Source organism: Alnus glutinosa, chromosome 14 (genome assembly GCF_958979055.1).
Source record: "Alnus glutinosa chromosome 14, dhAlnGlut1.1, whole genome shotgun sequence".
Classification (NCBI taxonomy): domain Eukaryota; kingdom Viridiplantae; phylum Streptophyta; class Magnoliopsida; order Fagales; family Betulaceae; genus Alnus; species Alnus glutinosa.
In genome coordinates this window covers 8794283-8822274 of record NC_084899.1, presented here as the reverse complement: position 1 = coordinate 8822274, position 27992 = coordinate 8794283, and the positions used below count along the sequence as shown (strand labels likewise).

Below are 27992 nucleotides of genomic sequence, written 5' to 3'. Positions count from 1 at the left end.
TTTAGATAGTAATCCAAAATGCTCATTACCTCATATGCGGATAGCAAATAATAACCGCAAGAACTGCGCAGATGCGGACAGTAAACACATGGTGCGGATGCGGATACATAAAAGTGATAAACGCATTATGCGAATGAATATTACTAATAACTGCATCAGCATCCTCATCCCCATTTTCACCCCTACCTACACCCAAATTGCTTGATTGTTACACATTAGTCCAAAGATGACAGAAACTCGCTTTCACCATAAAAGCATTGTGATAGGAAAATCAAGATATGAAAAAATATAACACGGTCACAGAAAATCTGAACACAGAACGACTCTAAGCATGAAGCAGCACGTTAACTTGCTGCTTACATAATATGTACAACTTGGCAATTCCTATTTAAATCACTCTATTCCACATTCCGGTTCAAGGTATCAGCTTATTACTTCTGTTGCTCTTCAAGTATCATGATCTCCAGCCTCTCCAACTGGCAGGATGGACAGGAAATTTTACATCAAATGTGTTTGATGTTGGTCTCAGTAGTGTCTCAGAATTCAATCTCATGAAAGAACTTGGATCCCTTGGCATATATCCGTTAGCTGGTCTTGGCTGCGTAGATCTTGCACTGACTGTATTGTGGCAATTATATGCACGAGGGAATGCAAGGGCAGAAAATGGTGGATGGATAGCAACCAGAGATGGAGAAGGGAGCAGAGTTGTAGGACCAGGAGAAACTTCAAACGTTGAGTATGGTGATGATTGATTTGTCTCTGGAATCGTTTGTTTGTGAAGCTCAACCTCTGGTGGGCACCACTCAGGCATGTCATCCTCGTCTTCTCCAAAACGACTACTTGAAAACGGAACAGCAGTGCGGCCACGTCTTGTGCTGACAGCTATGTTTTGGGCAGTGTGTTTTTCTTCCCAAATGGGAAATCCAAAGATCTTTCCATGGTCAACAAAATTCTCTAGTGGAGTCTTCTTCTGAATGGCACCTACTGGAAGCTTCGCAAGATTTGAATTTTCCAATCTTCTCTGATGGAAAATTAGTGACTGTAGAGTTGGTTCCATTGTTGGCAGGGAACCATCCATTTTCCAAGGTCCTCCAGATGGAAGTTTCATGTTAGTTATCACAGCATCTAGAGGGTTGCTTGTTAGAGTCTGAGAAATAACAGGTGAAATCCCAAAGTCAAATTCAGGAAGATCGTCATCATCATGCAGAGATGCAACTTTGTTTATGACTTCAGATGGGAGAGACAAGACAGGTCTATGAAGTTCCAAACTGGGTTTAGCTTTCTCTCGTCCTGAATTGTGCATCAGAGGAGCTTCAACTTCCAACGACTGTCCCAAAGAATCCTGATGATGAGAGGCACGGTTAGAACATGATGTTTTTATTTCAACTAAAACAGATAGAGAATTTCTTGGGACTGAAGGTGCTACCAAGGGTTTAATGATGGCCGACTGATTATGCAACTCAAGTTGGACGTTACTGGGCTCAACATTCTTGGTCTCAATGCTATAATTTTCTGTACTCTCAAGAGTTGCATAATCTGTTCCTGATGCAACTGGGATGGATTCCTCAGCCGGTTGTGCATGAGACATACTATCTTCCACAACTCTTAGGGTAGATGCATCAGGAGGGGAGTTAACAGGCTGCTCCGTAAAGGAACAATTCTTTCTCTCAGGTTTCTTTACAACAGTATTGGAATTTGCTCGGTTCCTTCGCCACACAACACAACCAATCAAGGAATCTTGGTTGTCTTCAACAGCAGCCATGCCCTTGAAGAACCCATGTTTAGCAAGTATAGTGATTATGGTCTCGCTGCGAGGACATATATAAAGATCCATACCAGGAGAGAGTGGTGCAAACCCAACCCTCTCCCCATCTTTGTACCCTTTTGCAACCTGTAATGGGGATGACAACAAATAAAACCATCATCTTTGCTTTTCATCAGAAATATATATGATACGTTCAGATTTTCCTAGGGCTAGGTGGCACTACCGTAGCCACCAAGCAACCCCAAGCCGGCTGGAATAAGGAGTTTAATTCTCCATAGTTTATTTCCTTAAGTATTTAGTTTAATAAGAAATGTATTTTCCATTAGTTATTTCCTTCTTAGTTTATTTTTCTGCATTGTGTTATGACGGTTAAACCTAATGGTTATGTCTTATGACCTAGCCGTCATCTATTTAAGTGTAATCCTACTCAGTGAATAAGCATACTGAATATTATAAAAACCTAGAACCTTTGTTGGTGTTTTGGAGATCAAGGCTCTCTTGAAGTAGCCATTGGAGATCACGGCTCTCTCGAAGTAGCCTTTATCCCTTTTCCTTGTTCTTTTACTATTTGAGTGCATCAATATATGATGCAATTTTGGCATTTACAATAAGATCCTTAATAACTGCTGGTATTTTCGAAAAATATCTTTCAGACTCACCTTTTTCATGCCTGCCAGTCCACTTTCAGAAGACCCCTCTTTCCAGCAAAGCGAGATTACCTGAGGACGAAGCTAAGATAAGTTAGAACTTATGTTTCAAGTGAGTAAATAACACGCAAGATATGAGTAGGCAACATAATCAAGAATCTTATCGTGTGGCAAGTAACACATAACTCAGTATTATAAATTAGGCTTCATTTATCATTTCGACGTAAAACATTTTTAGGAAACAGTTCTTCTCATTTTTGAGTGCTTGGGGCAGAAGAAAATTTTCAGTCAGTGTAATTTATTTTCGACCCCCCTCCTTTGCCAGGGTTGCCACCCTCCGCCAGCCCCAACACCCTCCACCAGCCCCATCACCCTCTGTTGACCCCACCACCCTCCGTAGGCACCACATCCTCTTACGCCGACACTACTACCTTCCGCCAGCACCACCACCCTCCTCCCTTCACACCCTCCACTGGCCATGAATTTTTGTGTTTTCTTTCTTGAGAAATTCATGATCAACACTGGTCTTTGACAAATGGCTGGTGATTTTGTATAAATGATTTGCAAATAAGTGAAAATGTTTTTGATATCATTTATCAGATCAACACCAAACAATGGAAAACAAATGGTTTTCCCCGATAGTATTTTCAACCATAGGAAAATATTGTGTCGAAACCCAATGAGTCTTAGTAGTTCTGGAATTACGTACATGAGTTGGTCTATATCAACATTGATAAATCTAAAAATAGCTTGATTTTTATCACTTAACCTGCCAAATGGTTTGCATTTGTCAGATTGGCAACCAAACTGATTGGTTTTTACTATATTAGCCTAATGGATGGTGAATAATCATTTGTTTTCTCACTCAACCAGAAAAGACCTCTCATGGTCCATTCCCGATAACCTCTTGATATCTGGCGCACAAGTTGCCATGCTCAAGATCTTTCATGGTCCACACTTTCAGTCAATTATGGATCAAGGACCCAACTAGATAGGTGACTGTATCAGTTATATACCTGATCCATGTCCACCCAACTGAGTAGCAGGACAGACGGGGTTGGATTTGCTAAAAGTTAAGGAAATTAGAAAGAATCAAGTTGGAAATACTTGAACTCAAAAAACGATACACGCCATTAAACTAAAAGTTTCTTACCGACACAACTGTCAAGCACAATCACAAATATAGTTTCTATATGATCACAAATGCAAGCCCGCCATACATGGTTTACAAGAGGATAAAAGGTCAACCAATCTAAATGCCCGCCAAAATATTTTCCTGCTTCAATCTTTTTTCTTTTTTTCTTTATTTATTTATTTATTTTTATTTTATAAGTAATCGAAATTTATTAAGAACCAAAGGGCAATGCAACCGAAGTATACATAAAGTATACAAGAGAAACACCCAACTAGAAAAAGACAAAAGATCAAGAAACTGAGGAAAATTAGAAATATGTAAATAAGCATAGGTGGTTGTCTATTGGTAAATAGTTTTGAAGAAAAAAACCTTTAGCTCTACCACAGTCTTCTCACAATCTTCAAAACTTTGATCATTTCTTTCTCTCTAGATATACCATATTTTTATTTTTATTTTAATGACGAGGAACCCCACCAAGGTAGAGTTTTGAAGAAAAAAGACTTTAGCTCCACCACCGTCTTCTCACAATCTTCAAAACTTTGATCATTTCTCTCTCTAGATATAGCACTTTTTTTTTTTTTTTTAAAAAAAAAAAAAAAATGAAGAGGAGCCCCTCCAAGGTATGGCCATTTTGTGCACCCACCCTTATCAGGTAAACCTCAATCCTGTGTAAAGCGCTCCCTCCACAAAGATTGGGTAATATTCCAGCTTCGCCGACGAGCTGACCCCAAGGAATTGTTTGCACCCAAGGGGATTCGAACTTTAGACCTCATGAGACTACCACAAAGACCAAGGCTCTTACCACTTGAGCCAACCACTCTCCAGATATACCACATTAATCTGGCAATATCATCTTCCACATTTCTGCTCTTTGAAAACTACCAAACTATCCTCTCCAACTTGCATAGAGATTTTCTACCCATCAAGTCATAACCCACTCTAACTCGCAAAGAACGAAGACAAAATTCCATAAGGCCCTAGCAACCTCACAGTGAAGTAAAAAGTAATCTATAGTTTTCTCACTCTTCTTACACATGCAACACCAATCTATCACTATGAGATTCCGCTTTCTTAAGTTATCTATAGTGAGGATCTTCCCTAAAGCAGTCGAACAAGTAAAAAAAGCCACTCTTAGAGGAACCTTACTCCGCAAATACTTCTTCAAGGGAAGGGGGCACTATCATGGGGGATAAGGACATTATAGAATGATCCAACCTCACACTCTCTTGGAAAGGATCCAACAAAGTTTGTCTTCCACGCCCCGCCTTAGCCTGATGGAATACAATAAATTTAAGAACGATGAGAAGCAATCCACCTCCCAATCATGTGCCGCTCTAATAGAACTAACATTCTACTGATGGGCGTCACTAGAAAGTTGTAAGTGATCTACCACAGGAGCATCCTTAAGGCGAAAAATACAGAATAACTTCGATAAGCTATCTGAAGGGCCTGATCCCCACACCACATGTCATGCCAAAATCTAAATCTAATTTTAAAACCGTCCCCTATCGCAAAAATAGTGGGATATAAAAAACTCCTCCCGCACCCCCCCCCCCCCCCCCCCCCCCTCTTGATATTTTCCAAAGATCAACCCCATGCGACCCATTTACCTCAGTAGAACGCCACCCACCCTACATGCTGCCATATTTAGAATCCACTATCACTCTCCATAAAGCCTATCTCTCAAAAGCATAGTGCTATAACCACTTCCCCAAGAGAGCTTGGTTAAACAGGAGTAAATTTCGAACCCACAACCCCTCCTCAGAGAACAAACCTTGGTCCAACCTACCAGATGAAATTTAAACTCTTCGTCAATATCACCCCATAAGAAATCTCATTGAAGCTTCTCTACACGATTGGCAATGCCCAAAGGGAGTGGAAAAAGAGGAAAAAATAAGTAGGCAAATTAGAGAGGGTGCTCTTAATCAATGTAATTCTACCACCTTTAGAAAAGTAAAACTGCTTCAACCAGCCAAACGATGCTCAATCTTCTCAATAATGCCATCCCAAATATTAGCCTTATAAGAAGCTTATAGAGGGAGGAAGACCAAGATACTTCATAAGCAAGGAAGACACCTTGCATCCTAAGATGCGTGCCAAATCTTCTACATTATTGACATTACTAACCAGGACCAATTCCGATTTAGCCAAGTTAATTTTCAAACCTAAAACTGCCTCAAAACATAAGAACAAGCAACATAAATGACATAGGTGATCAGGAGATTTTCCCCGCAGAATATCAAAGTGTCACCCGCAAACAGAAGATGGAAAATATTAAGCCCACCACCACTCCTATACCCCATGGAAAAGCCATATTAAAAACCCTATTCACTATAGCAGTGATCATTTTATTTAACGCCTCCATAACTATGACAAACAACAAAGGAGACAAAGGATTTCATTATCTCAAGCCACGAGGACTATTGAAAAAACCAGACGAAGAGCCGTCCACCAACACAGAAAAGCGCATTGAAGAAATACAATCACCTATCCAATTACACTATGTCTTCCCAAAACCACCTCCTTAGCATATACAAAAACATAAAATAAAAAAATAAAAAGATCTAGTTTACATGATCATAAGCCTTGTCAATATCCAATTTGCATAGCACCCTTGGATTCCCAGAGATTTGATCCTGCTATCAAGGAATTCATTAGCAATGAGAATGAGTCGAGAATTTGTCTTCCCCTAATGAATGCATTCTAAAAGTTTGAAATAATTTTTTCCCAAAAAAAATTCAACCTGTTGGCAAGAACTTTGGCAACAATTATATGAACTCCACCTACCAGACTCATATAGGTCAAAATCCGTAATATCAATAGCCCCCTTTAATTTTTTTTTTTTAAAAAAAATTAAAAAAAAGAAAAAGATGAAGAAAAAAAGAAAAAGGGAAAACTTCACTTATCCCCCCTGAGCTTCATCACTTTTACAATCTGCCCTCCAAAGTTTAAAAACTCTCAATTTATTGTATCAAACTTTAAAAAAAATTTCATTCTCACCACTCTGTTAGAGTTTTCAATTAAATCCTAACGAAAGGGTGAAAAATTTCCAAAATACCCTCATTTAAAAAAAAATAAAAATAATTGTAATTTAAGGATAATTTTATAAATTTTAGAAGGGTATACGGGTCATTTAACCCCAAACCCTAGCGAGAGGGGTGAGATTGAAAAAAATTGAAAGTTCAATACACTAAATTGAGAGTTTTCTAACTTTGATGAGAAGATTGCAAAAGTGATGGAAGCTCAGGGGGGGTTAAGTGAAGTTTCCAAAAAAAAAAACAAAAATATTGAGAACAATGAAGGTTGCATTCAAACTTACCTCAAGCATGAAAAACATTCATTAAATCTTCCTTTAAAACTTCCCAATAAGCCTGGAAGAAAGCCATAGAGTAATTGTCAGGGCCCGAGTACCTCAAAGACCTTGTCTTTATCAAACGCCCACTCCAACCAATTAGCCTCAACCTCACCTATGGAGTCAAAAGAAAGGTCATCCAATTTAGATTGCCAACTAAACTGTTCTATATACAAATTATCATAGAACTGCACAATGTGTTCTCTAATCTCGGCATGATTTGTAGAAACTAAGTCATTAACCACCAAAGATTCAATGGAATTATTTCTTCCATTTGAGTTCACCATTCGGAGAAAAAACTTTGTGCACTTGTCACACTCTTTGGGCCACAACGCCCTCGATTTCTACCTCCAACTCACTTCCTCCACAAGTGTAGACCTCTCCAAATAATCTGTAGCTTTAGCCTTCCTCACTTTCTCCTCATCACATAAAGTTCTTTCTTCTTCCAAAAGATCAAGATCTTGAAGTTCATCCAAAAGAAGCTTTTTTTGTCTCTCTACATTGCCAAAAACCTCATCGTTCCAAACTTTTAAATCCACTTTCAGGGCCTTTACTTTGAGAGCCAAGATGAAACTTGGAGGACCTTGAAAGCGATAAGAAGACCACCACTGCTTCACCCTTTCCACAAAACCCTCTAATTTTTTTTTTTTTTTATAAGTAAAAAGCATATAAAAAAACCCTCTAATTTCAACCACATTCTCAAATGCCTTTTACCTCCATGAAAGTCTCCACAGTCCAGAAGGATAAGGAAGTAATCCAAGCAAAGTCTTTGCCGCCTTTTCTGAGAAACTTTTGGAAACTGGGCCTCCCAATCAGGAGAGACTAGAAATCTATCTATTCTAGACCAAGAAGGAGGATCCCAATTGTTCGACCATGTGAAGTTACCGCCAACAAGAGGAATATCCATGAGACTCTGGACGAAAATGAAATCTAAGAATTCTACCATAGCTGGACAAAAATGGACATCACCCGATCTCTCGCTAGGAAAACGAGTGACATTAAAATCTCCCCCAATGCACCATAACAGGTGCACCAACTAGGCAAACCAGCCAACTCATCCCATAGAAATCTTCTATCCCAATTAGAATTAGGTCCATAGACACTACAAAAGCCCAAATAAAACGATCAACAACATTTATGAAGGAACATGCTACAATAAACTCTCCCACACACTTCAATTTTTTCAACCATTGTCATATCCTACATAAGCAATATCCTGCCAGAAGCCCCTCTAGAATTAAGACAACACTAATCCATATATTGGCAACTCCACAAACTCTGCACAAGACTGCAAGACATGCTCCAACTTGGTTTCCTACAGACAAATCACATCAACCTTCCACTCTTTGAGTAAATTGCGGACCCTTAAGCACTTCACATTCCAAGATAGTATCTGATTCTTAGGCTTCATAAATAACTGAGACAACCCTCCCCTTAGCTCTACCACAACTAGAAATTCTACCCTTCAAATCGTAGTTAATAAGGAAGCCAATCTTTTAAATTATTTCTTACCCTATTGACTGATATGGAGTTGGAAGCCAACTCCCTCTGATACCGACCTACTTCAATGGCAGTGAACAAAGCCATAAGCTCCCCTGCAAACCCTTCACATCATAATCCCACTTGATGACAAACACCCATCACTTCCTGCAGTACCCATTCCGATGTCACTGGTCCTAAGAAATCAGGTTCTTCGGTTATACCAGGGAGGCACAAATTTAAAGGTTCACAGCAAATAGGTTCTTCCCAGGAGTAAGCTTTCAAGTCCAGACATAAAAACTCTTGCGTTATCGGAATTGCTACAGAAGTCCCAATGCCATTGCCCACTAGTCCCACTTCAACAACAGTATCAGCATTAGGCTATAGGGGTCAAATAAAAATGTTATAACTGGAAAACTTTGAACTTAAGGCATAGTCTAATCCCAACCCACCCTTAAGCACCAACCAATCTAATTGAAACAATTTACAGCAGAATCCTAGATTGACATTCATCAATGTCTCATTTCCAGGATTCACCAAGATCACCCCATATCTCCAATTTTAAACCAAAAATTAACTTTTTGACCATAATTAAGATCTCTATAACAATTTTGGCAACAAAGCCTCCAACCACACGGCTCTGGTATAAAACAAAGGTCATGTGAGAGTACAAGAAAAACACTTATTTCTTGGGGGTGGATCCAAATCTTATCCTTCCCAAAGAGAATACATGAACATTCAAAATCTTTACATGTCAATGTCACCAGAATAAACTCCAACATCTTTAATGTACACTCCTCTTAACTCCTACAAATTCCTTTTGGGTCATGGATATCATCTATTCATGGAGTTCATGTGATTTAGTTTTCTCCCAGTACGAAGTTTATATGATTAATCACAGAAAATTACCACTCTTGTAGGATAACTCTTCAGATGTTCAAAAAATTCCTGGAATGCGTCACTGGGGTGAGAGTGAGTCAGAAATTCTGCTTGTTCTTATTGTCTTCTAAATCTTAGAAATGAAACATATTTTCTCCATCATTTTTTTTTCTCTTTTCACATTTGAAAGCATAAAAAATTTCAAAGTTCATACAAACATGACATAAGGAAATAGCTATAAAGCTAAGAGAGATTGTGGAAAATATGGGAGGGACCAGTCCGTGTGATCATTCTTTTCTATCAGTAAATAACACCCATTTCTTCAATTATTTCTCGTTGAAGCTAATGAAACTCACCACCGAGTTGCCTCACACATTAATCATAATCAGTTGGTTGTTTAAACAAGACAGATCTTGGAAATAAACTCTAACTCTAAATATAATTGCCTATTTCACAATGGTATGCAGAAGTAAGAGTACCATACCATCAACCCTCGGTTGCGTGAACGAGGAAGATCTTGAATATATTTTTCAAAAGCCTCAAACCTCACTTTCCCTTTGACTTCTATAGATTCAGACCACTTGATATTAGGCATCTTCTCACCGCTACATAAGAAAATCATTAATGTTAACAATAAAATATTTTACCCTTCCAACATTAGACAAAGATGGTGGATGCCTTGTTTGGTAATAGTTTATCATCCCAAAACAGATGGGAATGATGGTCTACATGGTATACTGCTTGAGATAAAGTTCTATATTGCACTAATTGACCAATGAATTGGATGTCCCACAAGGCAACCGAATTTATGCGCACGGAAGCAATCTAACTGCCGCAGCAATCAAATGAAAGCAAAAGGTCAGCTTTAAATTCAATCAGTGGATAAGGACTAAAAAAAAGTGAAAATGTCTAGTGAAAGTAAACAAAAACCATGTTCATGGTATGATGCCTCAACTAAAGTTTATTTCACTGTAAAGGAAATGTATGTCCAGATTAGTGTCCATCGTAAACTATATAAAGAAAAAGCAAAATAAGAAGGAATCTATTTGCCTTAGAATGTCAGCATACATGCATTTTCTCACAGAATGGTATTTGATTTTGAATGAAGGAAATGACAGGCAGGATTCCCATAACCCCTGGGTATGCATAGAACCCTAAGCTCCTCACAACTTATAGAGAGTTCACTTGCTGTCATAAGAAAAAAGGCAGTAATAGCTTTAGGCTAGGAAACAAAGTTTAAATTTTTTATTGTTACCCCTCCTCATGTTGCCTAGGAGCACCAAGTCTTTCTTCTTAGAAGAAAATCTATTTCCAGACAAGTAGAAGCTAGTCTGCAAAAGAATATCTCACAGATTGGCATTATAGAAGAGAACACAAATCTCTCTTATGGATGGAATTAATCTAATAAGGCAATATACCGTCTTTGATGTTCGAACTTTCACTTAAAGTTACTTCAAAAACAGAACTTCAATCTTCTTGTTGATTCCAAATGACAGTAGGATCCACTTGTGACATGTTCAGAAGGGTTTTTGGCAAATTGGGGGGTGGGGGGGGGGGGGGGGGGTGGGGGGGGTTTGGTCTGCACAAATAGAGAAACAGATTGGTCCTGCATTGCAATTCTGTCATCAAAGGGGAGGAGATAATTTTTTTTTTTTTTTTTTTTTTGCATCACAATGTAATGAGAATTAGAAATTTAATTTACTTAATTCCCTCTTCTCGATATCAGTTTTCCTCTTGACCTCTTCTTTTTGTTATTTAATAGACATCCCCTTTACCTTCTACAGCACACACTATCCATTTGTTCTTTCTGAAAAACAAAACTTAAAAGAACAAGCGACGTGATAAATAATCATTTACATGGAAAAGTATTTGATCACTGAATTGCAAGTATCTATATAAAAATTGAAATTTTAAAAGATGCTGAATATACCTCTTAAAGAAGGCAACTGCTAACACAGTTACAGAAGAATTCAACTGAAGGGACCCCTCCCAGAGCTTCTTGGCGACTGTGGGAGCTTCTTTTCTGACAAGTGATTTACTTTTTTTATAGGACTTAAAAGAACCATGACTTAGATCATTCCTAATATCCACGGTAGGAGGACAATCACCATTTTTAGGACCAGTTTCTTCCAAGAAGGAACACTTAAAATTCTCAACAGCTGCTCCTTCTACTTGCTTCAGTATTTGGATATTGCCACCTGCATGACCTCTATCATTTTCTTTTTTGCTTGGTGGTGATCCTCTATGATGAAAAGACTGAAGCAACACACTTGGAGATGAATTGCTTATTTTCTCAGCCCCAGCTTTGCAGAAATATCCAATACAAGTTTGTTTAGTTTCTGGGAGATTATTCTCACCATCAAATTGACCTTTATCAGATCGATGCCGGAAGATAGTTGGTTCTATAAATGGAGGGCTTTGATTTGAAAACAATTCAAAAGAATTTTCTCCTACATTTCTCCCAGACAGTAAACCAGTTTCATGTCGCAGGCTTGCCTCTTTAGGAGAGCTATATTCATGATCTGATGCAGAAATTGTGTCCTGCTTATTTACAGCTATTAACTTCCTCTTTCTTGATGACTCAGAAGTTCCTGAGTGAGATGTCAGTATCTTGTTCTCCATAGAAATGCCCTGAAGACTTTTCCGTGTATGCATTTTCTGACCTGGTAAGCAAATGGCCACTTGTTTCTCATGCCACAGTTTGAAATCCAATTCACCAACAACCTTCAGCCCATGCAAATGATTTTTTATATCCTACATCTGCATCCAGGACATACAAAACCAATCAATGCCAAGTAACAAGAACCAGGACATGCCAAAGCCAATCAAGGCCAAGTAAACAATAAGGTAAGGTAATTTATTGCAACTGCCAATTCAGTTTCAAGTTCAACAATTGGCATGACAAAGGCAACTTAACTCTCCATTTATACTTTCAGTTTCTCTAAAAGAACAAGTTTATAAGATTATAGAACTGTATATCCAACTGCATAAAACAAATAATCTTTGAGAACAAATATCGTTAATCAGTAAATTTCTGAAGCATTGATACCCTCCAACAATGAGAAATTTGAGACGCGGGACTTCAAATGCATGATATCTTTAGTCACTTGAAAGTTACTTTCATTTTATTGATGGAGGATAATATGAGCGTTCTTCAGTCCAGGGAGGTTTTGCAGTATCGGCTGTAAGAGCGTGTGGACATATGATCCTGTAAAAAACCAGTCCTCATTATGCATCTAAGTTGTGATGTTATTTTGATAGTCACACTTATCTTATTGAACCCCCCCCCTTTAAATATATGTATCCATAAATGTGCCTTTCTATTCATATCTGCCTTTACATGAAGCTGCATTCTTTATTGAATCAACTTTTGTATCTAAACAAACTGTCATTTTAATTCTTATCCCATCATTTGTATTTCTTACAATGAGTTTTGGGATAAATAGTACGTATATTAAGTTATTCCAATTCCGTTGCCCTTTGAAATTTATGATATTCAGATGGCGATAATAATCCTTATTCTTCTGATTTTGTAAGGATATTTTGATACATGAAATTTATTTTTTGATAAGGTCATATGCAGAAAACCTATCAGAAATTAGGAATTTGATTGGTTGGGGTTATTAGTGAGTACGGGTGAAGTCAGTGAGCAACTTAGTAATCCAGCCCAACGAGGGGCGATTTGGTTAATAAGCTAGAAAACCCTGGTCACTACCTCTTCTTCTCTCTCTCTCTCTCTCTCTCTCTCTCTCTCTCTCTCTCTCTCTCTCTCTCTCTCTCTCCTGTCAAACCCTCCCCCTTTGCTGCTGCCCCCTCATCTCTCTCTCTCTCACCTCCAACTGATTTATCCTTGTTGTGTCAAGAAAAGCAAGTTTACGCCAAAAGAAAACATAGTCAATCAGGTTACTAGTAGGCCAAACTCTACAACCCGAACCCAAGTGTAGGATGCCTTCGGCTCCGGCATGCCTGTATTGCTTCCGACCAACTCAAGTGCAGTAAATTGGCCAGAATATTTCCAAAAATCACCAAGTGACCCAATATTGATTTCAGTGATTTTCTTTCAATTGGACCATTTTTGGTATGTAATATGGTCCAATTATCATGTTTTTATATTGACTTTGGTTAAATGCAATTGGAATGGGGTAATTTGAAGAAATATTAATGAAGGGTTGCAAATAGGCTCAAATTTGGGGATTTTGTTGGTATGGTTATAATATGATCAAATGGACTGTTCTATTATGAAATTGAAATCCTAATACGTATGTTTGAATGTACAATTGAGGTTGGTTGTGATAGAATTAGGAGAGATTGCTAATTAGAATTTCAAGTTTGGCATAAAATTAGGGATTTAATGGATTGGATTGTTGTTTTCCCCAATTGATCACTCAATCAAGAATTTGAGGTCCCTAAAAAAAAAAAAAACTTTGGTTGTGTCAGAATATTTTCAGCTGGGATTAATTTGAGAGATTGTATCAATGAGGTTGGGGTTTTGTGTAAAATTGGGGCTTTTGTTTTCGACAAGTAATCGAAAATTCATTAAAAAAAACAAAGGCGCAACCCAAGTACACATGAAATATACAATAAATACACCTAACCAGAAAAAAAAAAAAAAAAAAAAAAAAAAAAAAAAGATCAAGAAAATCATTAAAGCTAGAAATATTAAAGTAGTCAAAGCCAGTAGTCCAGTGCCAAAGTTTATTGAAGAAAAAAAGTACTTGATTCCGCCACCGTCCTCTTGTGCTTTTCAAAAATTTGACAATTTTTTTCCCTCCAAAGACACTAGATTAGGCAGGACGGAACCATCTTCCACACTGCTGAACTCAGAAGACTACCAAAGTGCCCTCTCTAATATGGGAATGGGTCTCTACCACTTGTTTAAATATAACCCAAGCTAACCCAACACGACTAAAAATAGTATTCTATTAAGGCACTAACAATCTCACGATGGAGAAAAATGTGATCCACGGAATCCCCATTCTTCTTACACATACAACATCAATAAACCACTATAACATGCCGCTTTCTCAGGTTATCCATGGCAGGAACCTTAGGTCTAACCCTGCACTAAGGTTTCTCATTCGCAACCAAGGGGCAAGAGCTCAATAGCTTACAAAAAGTGGGCTCTTCCCCATAGTGCCAATTGGCTGAATACCTCTCTTTGTGAGGGTTCTTGCATTATATAGAAATTGAATCGTTAATTACAAGGCTGAATCTCAGCAATTACAGCAATCGAGGAGACCAAATAAGGCAACTACAATCAACCTTCTAATTACAAGATATCTACAGCAATAATATAAAAACATGCCATAACTGGAGAGACTAATTGTGGCTAAATATATGCTATCTTTGACTGACATCCCCCCTTAAATTGATGTTGGTCGATCAAGAAGCATCAATTTGCCCACAAGAGCTGAGGGCGCTATCGTGTCATGGCCTTTGTGAATACGTCAGCTATCTGGAGATCATAGAAACATGAGGAAGTGATATAACACGAGTGTCCAAGGCTTCCTGAATAGAATGATTCAATATGCTTCATACGCTCATGGTAAACAGGATTAGCAGCTATTTGAATGGCACTAGTGTTATCAACATGAAGAGGAGTAGGATTAGATTGAGAAAAACCAAGCTCAGCCAGAAGCCCACGAAGCAAGATAATCTCAGAACAAGCAGCAGACATTGCCCGATATTCGAATTCAGTAGAGGATTTAGAAACGCGAGCTTGTTTCTTACTCTTCCAAGTAAATTGATGCAATTGAGCCCATATGACTCAAATTATGATCTTTAATTGCTTGTTTATGAATTTAATTAGAGTTGTTTAGGGTTACACGAGATATTCCCTTATTTATGCACCATTGATTTATTCGCAAACCTTGCTTTCTATGTTATGGTTATGCTATAGTAGTCTATAGCTTGATGACAATTTCAACAGATTGATCTTGCTATTGGTTAAACCCTAGTTGATTTCAGTTGAGGCAATTGAAAAAGTTCTTAGAATTTGCTTGCGAGCAAGGTAAATAGCTAGTTAATGTATTTTTTGATCTAAACATTTGTTGCATGAGAGCAGCTCTTGTTGATGGAACCATACTCTTATATAAATCTTATTTTATTAACCTTTTCAGTTGATTGTATGTGAGAAACGCATCAACATGGATAGCATTGTTTTACTATTGCAATGATAAAAAAATATGAGAAGTGAACAAGAACACGTAAAAGCATTCTTGATCCGGACAATTAATGATGGATTTGACGAATCATTGAGAATTTTGCTTATTGAAAAAATACTTCATCTTATACAAGGCCATTTGGGAAATTATTTGGAAATATGTTATGAAACTTATCATATTAAATCTTCTTATGTTTTGTATTTTAATTGGTAAATACTAGTGTCAAAACATGGTAAATTAGCTTGTAACTGAGTAGTAGTTGTTAGAGTTGAATCCGATTTGAAATTCAGTTCAAACTTGCACTTTATGAAGACTCGCTCGAGCATGCAAATTCAGAGGTTTCACCATGTAGAACCCAAAACTTTGCTTGACCTTCGCACGACAGTTGCTCGAGCAAGATTACAACAATTGAATTCTTTTTAATTTCTGATTTTTTTGTTAATGACCATATGTTGCCCTACCTAAAACTTGTATTACATGACTTTGAGGTAGGGAGAGGTAATCCTAAGACCCCTAGAGAGAGCTTGAACCTACATTGTTGCTTCTCTCCTTGTTCTCAAACACAATGAAATCTTAAATCATCTTATGATTGTTGGGTTTAGTTCATCGGAGCCAAAGTTCCGGAGATCAAACGAGTTCATTCATGGAAAGTCACTGTATAAGAAGGTCAGAGTTATGGAGCCACTTTGGAGCAAAGATCAAGTGCGTCACTCGCTGGATTATAAGCCTAGCTTTGAGTCTACAAAGGTTTTCTGAGTACTTAAACAAGTTGTAAGATTTTTCTTCTATAGTGGAATTTTCTGGTGGCTGATTGCCTTTGGAGTGGTTTTTCTTTTGAAGAACTCTTCAAAAGTTTTCCACTTCGTCAACAAAAATCCTCGCATATTGTCTTTTTATTTACTACATTTATTTTTGAATTTTTGTGTGATTGATATTGTTTGGTTTGTCTTTCTTCTAATTTTTAATTGGCAATTTTTTTTTTATGAACACTTATTCACCTCCCTCTAGGTGTTTTTCTTCACGTCTAAACTGTTTTTCAAATCTGAGAGCTCTTTGTGATTCTACCATTATCCCAAGGTATTTGGTCTATATGACCCTAATGATTACCAATCTGTATGAACTTCTGTTTAATGAACTTGAAACATTAGTGATTACTAGTATATGCATGAACTTGTACCTGTGTGACGCCTATTTGGCATCTATATGACATATTACCATGTGTGATATTTTTTCATGTGGCATTGGCATAAAATTTCTATTTTGTTTTTGGTTTAGAAATATGCTATAATAAATGTTCAATAATTTGTGATATGTTTCTTTAACATTGCATTGTTTCAATTGCCCACATTATGTTTTCACATTGAAAATGACAGAATATTTCCTTCTCGACAATTCTTTTATTATAGCTGTTTTATGAAATTATTTTTATTATGAAACATATGTTTTTTGAAACCCATTATCCATGCCAGTTCTTGGGCATTAACTCACTCATATTTCTATTATGATTTTCAGAGCCTGAAGGTGATCCCTCAAGTTAAAGGGTTGTTATTTAGCAATGTTTTGGATTTGAAAATCATAAGTAAAAATTAGTTGAAGACAATTTTTGCGATTGTGATAGTTAATATTTGAAGATCTATACTTGAATATTTATTTCAGTTATTAGCTATATTTTGGAAACACTAATTAGTTATTTTTGTTTAGGGTACACCTTAGTTACATTTTGTGATTGTTTAGTTATTTTTGGAAACATTAATTAGCTCGGCGAAGAGTTCAAATATCACTTTGTGAGATGGTCTACAACGTGTATGCCGATCTTTGAGGAAGGGTTGGGGATTAGAAACTTGTTAAGGTTCAATTATGCTCTCTTAGGTAAATGCCTTCGCCGCTATGGGCTTAAGAGAGAGGCTTCAAGTCATACTAGATTTGAGGTTGGAGATGGCTCTAAGGTAAGGAAGCCTTTCCAGGTTTATTTGGTATTGCGAGCGCAAAGGATGCTTTTATTGTGGATCACATGAAAATTCTTAGAGACTCCATTCAGTGAAACGTAAGCTTTGTTAGAGCGACCCAAAATTGAGAGGTCGATGACTTTGCCTCGTTCTTCCGGGTGTTGTATATATAGAGAGTGAGACAGGAAGGCGAGAAAAAGCTGTGGTGAGTTCCTTCCAAAAGATGATTGTTTGGTGTTAAATCCTTTTACAGTGTCATGAGTCGACTCATGACTTGTAATGATGGTTTTTGCTTCCCCTAGAAGAATGTTTGGCGGACTAAGGTTCCGTGAAGGGTGACCTTTTTTGCTTGGTCAGCCATCGTAGGAAAGATCCTTACAATTGACAATCTCCGGAAGCAGCACGTCATTGTGGTTGATAAGTGTTATATGTAAAAAGAACAAATGCGACATCTAAGGTGTATCTTCTTATGTTTGAGGCAGCTTCAGGATTGCAGATTGATTTAGGAAAATCAGAAATTATTCCAATTGGAGAGATAGAGGATGTCGAAGGGTTGGCTCAACTCCTTGGATGTCAAAGTTGCGTCTTTGCCTATGACATACTTGGGTTTGCCATTGGATGCTTCTTACAAGACAGTGTCTATTTGGAATGGTGTCATTGAGAAAATGGAAAGGTGGCTGGCTAGATGGAAGCGAATGTATTTGTCGAAGGTTGGTCAGCTAACTCTTCTTAAAAGTACGCTTTTCAACCTTCCTACATATTATTTGTTGTTCCTATTCCAATGAGCGTTGCTAATCGTCTTGATAAAATTCAAATGGATTTTCTATGGGGTGGCATTGGAGATAAGGCCAAATTTCATTTAGTGAATTGGAACAGGATTTGTATTCCATTGCATTCAGGTGGGTTGGGAGTTCACAATTTCATCCAGTTTAATTGAGCTCTTCTGGGGAAATGGTTATAGAGATATGGTAGGGAGAGAGAGGCATTATGGCGATTGGCGATTGACGTCAAATTTGAGAGTCTAAAGGGTGGGTGGTGTTCAAAAGAGGTGTTGGGTACTTTTGGACTGAGTGTGTGGAAACATATTAGGAGGGGGTGGGAGAAGTTTAGCAATTTTGTTCGTTTTAAGGTGAGGGATGGGTCATATGTTAGTTTCTGGCATGATTGGTGGTGTGGGGATAGATCTTTGAAGCAGTGTTTTCCAGTTTTGTTTAGTATTGTGAGGAACAAAGATGCGATGGTGGCAGATAACTTGGTTGCTCAACACGGAGATATTCAATGGAATGTTCTTTTTATGCGGCCAGTTCAAGATTGGGAGATGGAGATAGTACATTTTTTATTCGCTCGACTTTATTCTATTTCGGTTCGACATGGTGAGGATGACAGGTTAGTTTAGAACCTCCCCAAAAGGGGTTTATTTGAAGTGAAATCCTATTATTAAGTGTTAATTAAGAAAGATAGCCCATCATTTCCGTGGAAGAGTATCTGGCGTGTTAATGCTCCGGCAAGGGTGGCTTTCTTTGTATGGACAGTAGCGTTAGGTAAAATTATGACGCACGACAATCTGTGAAGAGGAATGTCGTGGTGGTTGAAAGTTGTTGTATGTGTAACAAGAGTAAGGAGTCAATTGAACATCTATTACTTCACTGCAAAGTTGCTCATGATCTTTGGAGTTACATTCTTACTTTTTTTGGGGTAGAGTGGTTTATGTCACGAACAGTGCTGGAGTTGTTGACTAGTTGGGGCGCGTCATTTAGGTATGTTCCTACTAAAGAAATCTGGCGGTTAGTTCCGTTGTGTTTAATGTTGTGTATTTGGAGGGAGCGGGAATGCACGGCACTTTGAAGATGTAGAGATATCGATGGTAGAGCTACGGAAGCGTTTGCTCAATACGTTATATATCTGGATAGTATCTCATCATAGTTTGAATATTTTTACTTATGCAGACTTTCTAAACTTTTTTTTTGTTCGTTCCTTTTAGGGGCATTCTTGTATACTTCCTATGTATTAGGATTGCGCCCCTCTATGCTTTATTAATGACTTGACATTATTTATCAAAAAAAAAAAAATATGTGCGAAAATAATGGGGAGTCTGTGGATCATCTTCTTCATTGTGAGGTTGCTTGTGCTATGTGGAATGTTTTCTTCAATCGATTTGGGTTGTCTTGAGTTATGCCTAGGCAAGTTGTCGACTTGTATGCTTGTTAGTGGATTGTTAGCAACACTCGGAATGTTGTTGTGTGGAAAATGGTACTTTCGTGCCTTTTGTGATGTCTTTGAAGGGAAAGGTGCAACACTCATCTTCCATATAAGAGATGCTCATGAGTGTTGAGTCCCACATTGCTTAGTTACTTGATGAAACTATGTTTTATAAGAAATTCTAGGGAAGCTCCAAATTGACTAGTCCTTTTGAGGTGATAGCCCAGATGTGACTAGCTCCTTTCCCTAAGTCGCGCTACAAAATGAATGATAGAAGTTCTGAGAACCACAAGAGGACTTTAGAGGAGATTAAGTCTTTATTGTTCAACACCCTGTATCTTTGAACAACTACTTTTGTTTCTCATTTGGTGATTAGTTTTCATGAGTTTCTTGTTCTTTTTGCTCTTACTAGTTAGGTGGCTTCTCTTGTATATTCCCTATATACCTGGGGACGCCTTACGCTTTTAATGATATTTTGATTACTTATTACCAAAACATAGTGATTTTAGACCATGATTGTCATCTTTGTAACCAATATATAGTAGTAATCAGTACGCTGCTGATATATGTTGTCGTGTCTTTATTAGAGATCACATTTCACTTTGTGTTTAGGCATCCTTCAACAATGTCTGGTTTGACAAGTCAAAAAAGCATGCTCTGATCATGTTATTGGTAATCCCAAAAGAAAATTATTAAGGCATGATAACCAGCAGTCATGCACCCATGCTTTGAGTTTGATTTACACACGATTGCAAAGGTAGCTAGCTGTATTCTTGCTGGTAATGGCTGGAAAAATTAAGAACGAGACCAGAAGTTTGACAATAAGTAGAATCTGTATTCCTGCTCAAACGATTGCTCAAACAAGATTGTTGCTGGTACTAACAAGATTCTGTTACTCGACTTTCTTCTTCAGTGGAGCTTACAACTCTAGATACAAGAAATGCTGTTAACCATAACCAATCTATGGTGAATTGCACTGATTTTAATTGGTTTTCCTCAGCACTTATGGAACAATATTTCCCTCTATAATGGAAATAAAGGAAAAGCTACTCTCAAGAAGTCTATCCAACTTACCTATGTACTTCATGGCCCTCTTTCCTCTCCCTTTGAGTGTTACAAACCGTATTGAGAAGCTCCAACATGATTTCCTATAAGGTGGGCTAGGCAAAAAGTTCAAATATCACCTGATGAGTTGGCCAAAAATGTGTACGCCGATCTCTGAGGGAGGGTTGAGGATTAGGAACCTACTGAGGTTCAATCGTGCTCTCTCAGGTAAATGGCTTTGGCGATATGGGCTTGATAGCGAGGCTTGGTGGAGACTGGTGGTAAACTCTAAATATGGAGGCTCATGGGGAGGGTGGTGTTCTAGTGAGCCTGTTGGGACATATGGGGTGGGTTAATGGAAGAATATTAGGAGGGTTTTGAGGAAGTTCTGTAGTCACACCAAATTTGAAGTGGGAGATGGCTCCAAGGTTAAATTCTAACATGATCTTTAGTGTGAGGATATGGCCCTTAAGGATGCCTTTCCAGTTTTATTTGGTATTGCTCGCACAAAGGATGCTCCTGTTGAGGCTCACATGGAATTTTTTGGAGGTGCCATTCAGTGGAACATGAGCTTTGCTAGAACAGCTCCGAATTGAAAGGTGGATGCCTTTGTCTCATTCTACATGATGTTGTATTTAGTAAGAATGAGACGGGAAGGGAAAGATAGATTGTTGTGGGTTCCTTCCAAAAAATGGATGTTTGGTGTTAAATCCTTCTATGGGGTCATGGTGTTTTATATACAAAAGGAATGGGGAGTCCGTTGATCATCTTCTTCTTCATTGTGAGGTTGCTTGTGCCATTTAGAATGTTTTGTTCAATCGATTCGGGTTGTCTTGGGTTATGCCTAGATGAGTAGTCCACTTTTTGCTTGTTGGTGGAATGAAGGCAGCACTCGGATCACTGTACTATGGAAGATAGTGCCTTCGTGCCTTTTATAGTTTCTATGGAGGGAAAGAAATGATAGGTGCTTTGTAGACTGCGAGAAGACTTTAGAGGAGTTGAAATCTTTATTCTTCAATACATTGTATCTTTGGACAACTGCTTATGTTACTCTTTTAGTGATTAGTTATCACGATTTTCTTATTCTTTTTGCCCCTACCACCTAGGTGGCTTCGCTTGTATACTTGTGTAAATTGAGGCGCTTTACCCTTTTAATGATATCTCGATTAATTATAAATAAAAATAAAAATTAAGGTATGTGCTGCAAAAAAAAAAAAATACATATATATGTATATATATATATATGATAAATAATGTCATATCATTAAAAATGCAAGAGGGGCACAGCTCTAGTACATAGAAGTATACAAAAGTGCCCCTAAAAAGAGAAAACAGAAGAGCAATAAATTAAAAACTTTGCAAACATAACATGACTCGGGCTATGATGAGCCGAGACCCATACAAATAAAGTATTAAGCATGTTTCGAAGCAACTCCAACACTGGCATTTCTACATCTTCAAAGTGCCGAGCATTCCTCTCATGCCAAAGACCCCACATGACACACAAGGGAATCTGCTTCCAAATTTGCTTAACTTGACCACGACCCAAAGAATTGCCCCACTACTCAACAAACCCAACACCCGTCGCGGCATAACCCACTTCACCCCAAACAAAATATAGAAAAAGCTCCATATCCCATGCAATATTACAGTGAAGGAAGAGGTGGTCAATGGATTCCCCACTCTTCTTGCACATATAGCACCACTCAACCACCACTATATTACGCCTACGCAGATTGTCATACGTCAAGATCTTTCCTAAGGCTGCTGTCCACACAAAAAACGACACCCGCAACGGAGCCTTAACACGCCAAATACTCTTTCAAGGAAATGAGGAAACCTCTTGACTAGTTAAGGCTTTATAAAATGACTTCACTTCAAAATGCCCCCTCTTAGAGAGACTCCAAACTAATCTGTCAATCGCTCCATGCCGAATCCGATGAGAATACAATCGCTCATATAAAGAAAGGACCATCTTCACCTCCCAATCCTGTGCAAGGCGCGTAAAGACAACATTCCAATGTGCAACTCCATCTAGCATATACAAATTATCTACAACCTAGGCGTCTTTAAAACGAGCAATACTGAACAAAACTGGATAACAAAGCTTCAGTGGCCTATCTCCACACCAAAGATCATGCCAAAACCGTACATTATACCCATCTCCCACCTCCAAGCGCACAAACTTATAAAAAGTATCTCACCCCCTTCGAATATATTTCTAGACACTCACACCATAGGACCCCACAACCTCTGATGAACACCATCCACCCCTCAAACTCTCATAATTAACTTCAATCACCGATCTCAATAAAGCCTCCCGCTCCAAAGCAAACCTCCACATCCACTTCCCCAATAAAGCTCGATTAAATTGAATCAAGTTTTGAACTCCCAAACCACCTTCCTTAATTGGAGTACAAATTGTGTGCCAGTTTACTAAATGAAATTTTACCTCATCTCCAATGCCCATCCATAAGAAATCTTGTTGTAATCTCTCAAGTCTCAGAGCCATGCTCACAGGAATGGGGAACAACGACAAATAATACGTAGGAATGTTGGAGAGAGTACTTTTAATCAGAGTCAACCGACCACCCTTAGACAAATATAATTTCTTCCAACCAGCTAACCGATGTTCCACTTTCTCAATGACTCCATTCCAAATAGAAGTAGCTTTAAAAGACGCTCCCAACAGCAAACCCAAATAAGTCATCGGCAAAGACGCAACTTGACACCCAAGGACGTGAGCCAAATTATCAACATCTTCCACCTCGCCTATGGGAACAAGTTCTGATTTTCCTAAATTGATCCTCTCAACCCTGATGCGGCCTCAAAACATAAGAAAATACACCGCAAATTTCGAACATGGTTTGTCTACACAAAGCGCACCACAAAAAATTAACATGTCATCCGCAAACAACAAATGATTCACCACTAATTCTTCACTATCCCTGGATCCCATGGAAAAACCTGTCAATAATCCTCTTAAAAAAATCAGATGAAGTTCAATTCACCAAGATGGAAAATCTTACCGTAGATATACAAAATTCTATCAAATCCCTCCACTTCTCCCCAAAATCACACCGCTGAAGCAGAAATTAGAGGGCCAACAAAAGGGAAAAACTTTATTAAGTGATTATCCTTGAAAATTAGTCTGATTTCAAGGCTGCAGTCCAATAGGAATCAAAAGTTTGTTTCTCTCTCACATACTTTGTGTATTTTTGTTATGTCCAATTGGCGTTTACATGTAAGGAACTCAATGTTAAAGGAAGTAAAAAGGACGGAACTAGCTGGATTTTTAAGCTTAAATGTTTTGGTAATTTTTCAGTCACCGGTATTTGGCCCAGCAACTAGTTAGTTTGGTTTAGGTTTTGTTTAGTAGTCTAGTTATAATTCTTGGTCAATTTACAAACAGGATGCTTTTTAAAAATGAATCTTAAAATACTTTAATAGTAAATTACGTGGGAACTCCATTAAAGTAAAGAGCGATGAAGTATTGTTAGTTCCTTGTGGTGTATTGTTGAGGTGCCATACTTTGGATGTGTAATAGATCCCCTCTTAAGCTTGATGACTAAGACCCTAGGTCTCTTCTTTCTTATTTTTTGGTAGAGAACCCTAAATGTGATGCCTAGGTTTCTCCCCATCTTTTTCCCTACTTGTTGCATTCTACACTCAACTAGTATTCCAGTCCTCAACAACAATGAAAAGCATACCTTTTCTAACTTCTCATGTTTTTTAATAACTAGGTTAATTTGAAAGATTTCTAGAGCGTCTCATAAGGCTTTACATATAATTGGAGAGATTTATCTTCTAGATTGTCAGTTCCGAAATGGAATTTGGCGCATAGCTTTACATAGTTGGTTAATGAAAGAATCATGGAGGATTAATAAGGCGAATTGGCATAACATGTACCTGGCAATTGGCTTTTGCTGCTATAGTATATAATACCTGGAAAGAGAGAGCAATTTGCACATTGAGAAAACCAAATACTAGTGCCGCTGGCTCATTTATGATAAAGCTGTAAATAATGCTAATAATAGAGTATAAGAGCTATATGTGAAGGATGGTGTATTGACCATTGTATTTTTTTAATGAATTTATCCTTGTTCTTCTGTCTCGAGCATACATATTATCTTTCTTGAATGCAATACGAGACTGGAGGAAAGGGAGGGAGGTGGAGTTTAAGGATTCTTTCCCTTTATACTATGAACTGAAGCATTTATTTGGTTTAGTAATTAATTTACTTATTCAAAGTTCAAACACAAAAGGACAAAAAGAAAAGGTGGTAAAACAAGAAGAATACCCGAACAAAGTAATGGTCTCTCAATATAATGTTTGCAGCAGCTAACTAGTTTTTATATATGACTGCTAACTGATATTTCAAGTTTAAACAATATTAGAACAAGCAAAAATAATGTACAACCATGTTTTTTTTTTTTTTGATAAGTAATAATGTACAATCCTGTTACCAGCAAATGGAAAATCTTCCACGTTAAAAAGAAATTGATGAAGACAAATTAGAAGATGATACCCATATGACAGCTTAGTTCAAGAAAGAGTTCAAACTTATGGCAACATAATAAACTTGCATACATCCAATCATGCAGACATACATACAAATATAAAATAAAGCCGATTTCTTTACAAGTTAAAACTAGTTGAAAATTACTTTATCTGCTACTGGAAAAATATGGATAACAGGTCCTTTACTACTGTTGATACATATGCATGTGATATCCTGCTTGAACAACTATGGTTATACAAAGTCAAAATGGTCAAAAATAGAGGGTGACACAAGTTTCTTCCACAAAGATGGTTTTGCATTATCTTTCAAATGAGAGAAAAAGGGATAGATATCTTAAAAGCAACTTCTTCATATTTGGGATAGATATCATATTTGGGATGGAGTTATTGAGAAGGTTGAAAAACGGTTGGCTAGTTGGAAAAGGTTATATCTCTCTAAGGGAGGGAGAGTGACCCTTATCAAGAGTACGCTCTCTAACTTACCTACGTACTACATGTCTCTGTTCCTATTCCGGTGAGTGTTGCTTCGCGCATTGAGAAGTTACAGCGCGATTTTCTTTGGGGTGGAATGGGTGAAGAATTTAAATACCATTTGGTGAGTTGGGAGAAGGTTTGTACTCCAATTTCGAATAGGGGGCTTGGCATTAGAAATTTGGTTTTGTTCAACCGCGCATTGCTAGGTAAATGGTTATGGCGCTTTGGCATAGATAGAGATGCTTGGTGGAGAGTCGCGGTGGATTCCAAGTATGGGAGTTTGTGGAGTGGGTGGTGCTCCCGAGAGGTTGCTGGGGCGTTTGGAGTAGGGTTGTGGAAGTTTATAAGGAAAGGTTGGGAGAATTTCTCCAAATTCCTTAGATTTGAGGTGGGGGATGGGAGTAGGATTAGATTTTGGCATGACTTGTGGTGTGGAGATACGATTCTAAAAGAAGTGTTTCCTGATCTCTTTGGCATTGCTCGGGTGAAGGATGCGTCAGTGGCTGATAATTTGGAGATTTTGGGCGGGTCCATTCAATGGAACGTGAGCTTTGTTAGAGAGGCTCATGATTGGGAAGTCGATGTTTTTGCCTCTTTCTTCCAGGTGCTGGACTCTACCAAGGTGAATAATGAGAGGGCAGATTGTCTTAAATGGGTTTCGTCCAAGACAGGTGTGTTCAGGGTGAAGTCCTATTTTGGTTCTATGATGTGTTCTGGAGGTAGTCGGTTCCCATGGAAGAGTGTGTTGTGGTCTCAGGCTCCCCCGAGGGCAGCTTTTTTCACTTGGTCTGCAGCTCTAGGCAGAATTCTTACCTTGGACAATCTCAGGAAGAGGCACATAATTATTGTTGATAGATGCTGTCTTTGCAAGCGGGATGGGGAATCAGTGGACCATATTCTTCTGCATTGTGATGTGGCCTCAGCTCTATGGAACAACATTTTCTCTCGCTTTGGTATTTCTTGGGTCATGCCTAGGAGTGTGCTTGACTTAATTGCTTGTTGGTGGAAGTCTGGGAGATCTGGGAGCGCTACTTTTTGGAAGATGGTGCCTATTTGCCTTTTTTGGTGTATTTGGAGAGAAAGAAACCTTAGGTGTTTTGAGAACCTAGAGAGCTCCCTAGAGGAGGTGTTAGAGTTGTTCCTCCATACCTTATATATATGGTCGATGGCTTATTTGTACCCATTATCAATCAACTTTGCTGATTTTCTTGCTTCTTTTTCGCTTTCTAGTTAGGTGTTTCCTGTTGTATACTTCTAGTGTACGTAAGGGCGCCTTGCGCTTTCAATAAAACTATTCTTACTTATAAAAAAAAAAGCAACTTCTTCATCATCACAAATAATGTGGGAAAACACCTAATACAGCGTCCTAGTGAAAAATACTGCATGGAATTTTGACCCATAAGCATGTATAAGACCTGCTCAGCACCAACTACGAGTAACTCCAAATTTGTTCTGATCACTGAATCAAAACCCAAATAGATTTACATTTTTCAGCTTAAAGTTTTATACCCATATGATAATAATGATACACTAATTATCCCTTTTGTCTTATCAAAACAAAATTGAGTCTTTCAAGCATTTGAGAAACCAACTGCTGAAGCCCTTGGTAGATTCTCAGACAGTTACCTTACACACAATTCAACGATTTAAGCACATGAAACAATTCTATCTTTTAGGGGTTTCACAAAGAATGATAGTTAAATGTGGATCTGGACCAAATTGTAGGGTTCATTATTATTATTAAATAATTAGTACTTTCCTTACTAGGTTAGGATTTCTCTTCCTATTCTATAAAAGCAATGTAAGTGCCTTTAGGCTGATTATCTAATAACAATTTCAATCAATTGCTGTGGAAGCTAGACACCCTCGAAGTGGTCGTATCTTTCTTTGTTTTGTTTGGGGTTTTCTCTGATTTTGGGCAATTAAGAGCTAAGGTTCTTATCATCTGGTATTAGAGCAGTGCTTTATTGGGAGATTTTGCTGTGCAGTGCCGTGTGCCGTGTGCCGTGGAAGATTACGGTGCCGTGTAGAGTGTTGATTGTGAGGCAGTGGGCTGTTGATAAACCATTACCTGTAGTACTGAGTGTGGTGGTTGAGTGGCTTTGAGCGTGGGTGGATTGCTGTCGACGTCGGCGGTAGCCGATCGGCGTTCTCCTGTGGGATTTGGTGACGACCCGAGCGACGTACGGTGTGTTCCGGTGGTGTGGTGGCTGCTGTTCTCCGTTATCCGACTGACGTGGAGCGGCTGTGGGAGTTGCAAAATTTCTGAAACTCCTTGCTGGTGCGTCTTAGGTTGGAGAAGACACTGCCGTTTGGTTGCAGCATTGTGTATCCCTGCAACACACGGATAGGATTTTCCAGTGCAAGTATTTTCTTATCCTGGTTTA

General features: G+C 38.2%; 1 protein-coding gene across 5 annotated transcripts; it reads right to left on the bottom strand.

Annotated features, from left to right (window-relative positions):
• Window positions 1-27939, bottom strand: LOC133857032 (uncharacterized). Of its 5 annotated transcripts, none has more exons than XM_062292130.1 (8): window positions 27677-27939; window positions 24520-24555; window positions 12307-12465; window positions 11188-12017; window positions 9742-9862; window positions 6121-6183; window positions 2425-2484; window positions 1-1891 (listed from the first exon to the last, which is right to left on the bottom strand). In XM_062292130.1, the coding sequence occupies exons 4-8, from the start codon at window positions 11910-11912 to the stop codon at window positions 455-457; spliced, it is 2406 nt and encodes an 801-aa protein (XP_062148114.1). In that variant the 5' UTR covers window positions 11913-12017; window positions 12307-12465; window positions 24520-24555; window positions 27677-27939; the 3' UTR covers window positions 1-454. The 5 variants fall into 5 exon arrangements, with proteins under 5 accessions (XP_062148114.1, XP_062148117.1, XP_062148113.1 ...); XM_062292133.1 differs by lacking the exon at window positions 12307-12465 and having other exon boundaries at window positions 1-1342; window positions 1427-1891; window positions 27677-27937; XM_062292129.1 differs by lacking the exon at window positions 12307-12465.
• Between the last annotated feature and the right edge of the window lie 53 nt (window positions 27940-27992).

Excerpts from the sequence above, each read along its gene's own strand:
- LOC133857032 (XM_062292130.1), bottom strand. The coding sequence starts at position 11,912 with ATGCATACACGGAAAAGTCTTCAGGGCATTTCTATGGAGAACAAGATA. Across the intron at positions 9,863-11,187 it reads GCAGTTGCCTTCTTTAAGAG|CGGTGAGAAGATGCCTAATA; the intron begins GTATATTCAGCA and ends TTTCTTATGTAG. Across the intron at positions 6,184-9,741 it reads CACGCAACCGAGGGTTGATG|GATCAAATCTCTGGGAATCC; the intron begins GTATGGTACTCT and ends CCTTGATAGCAG.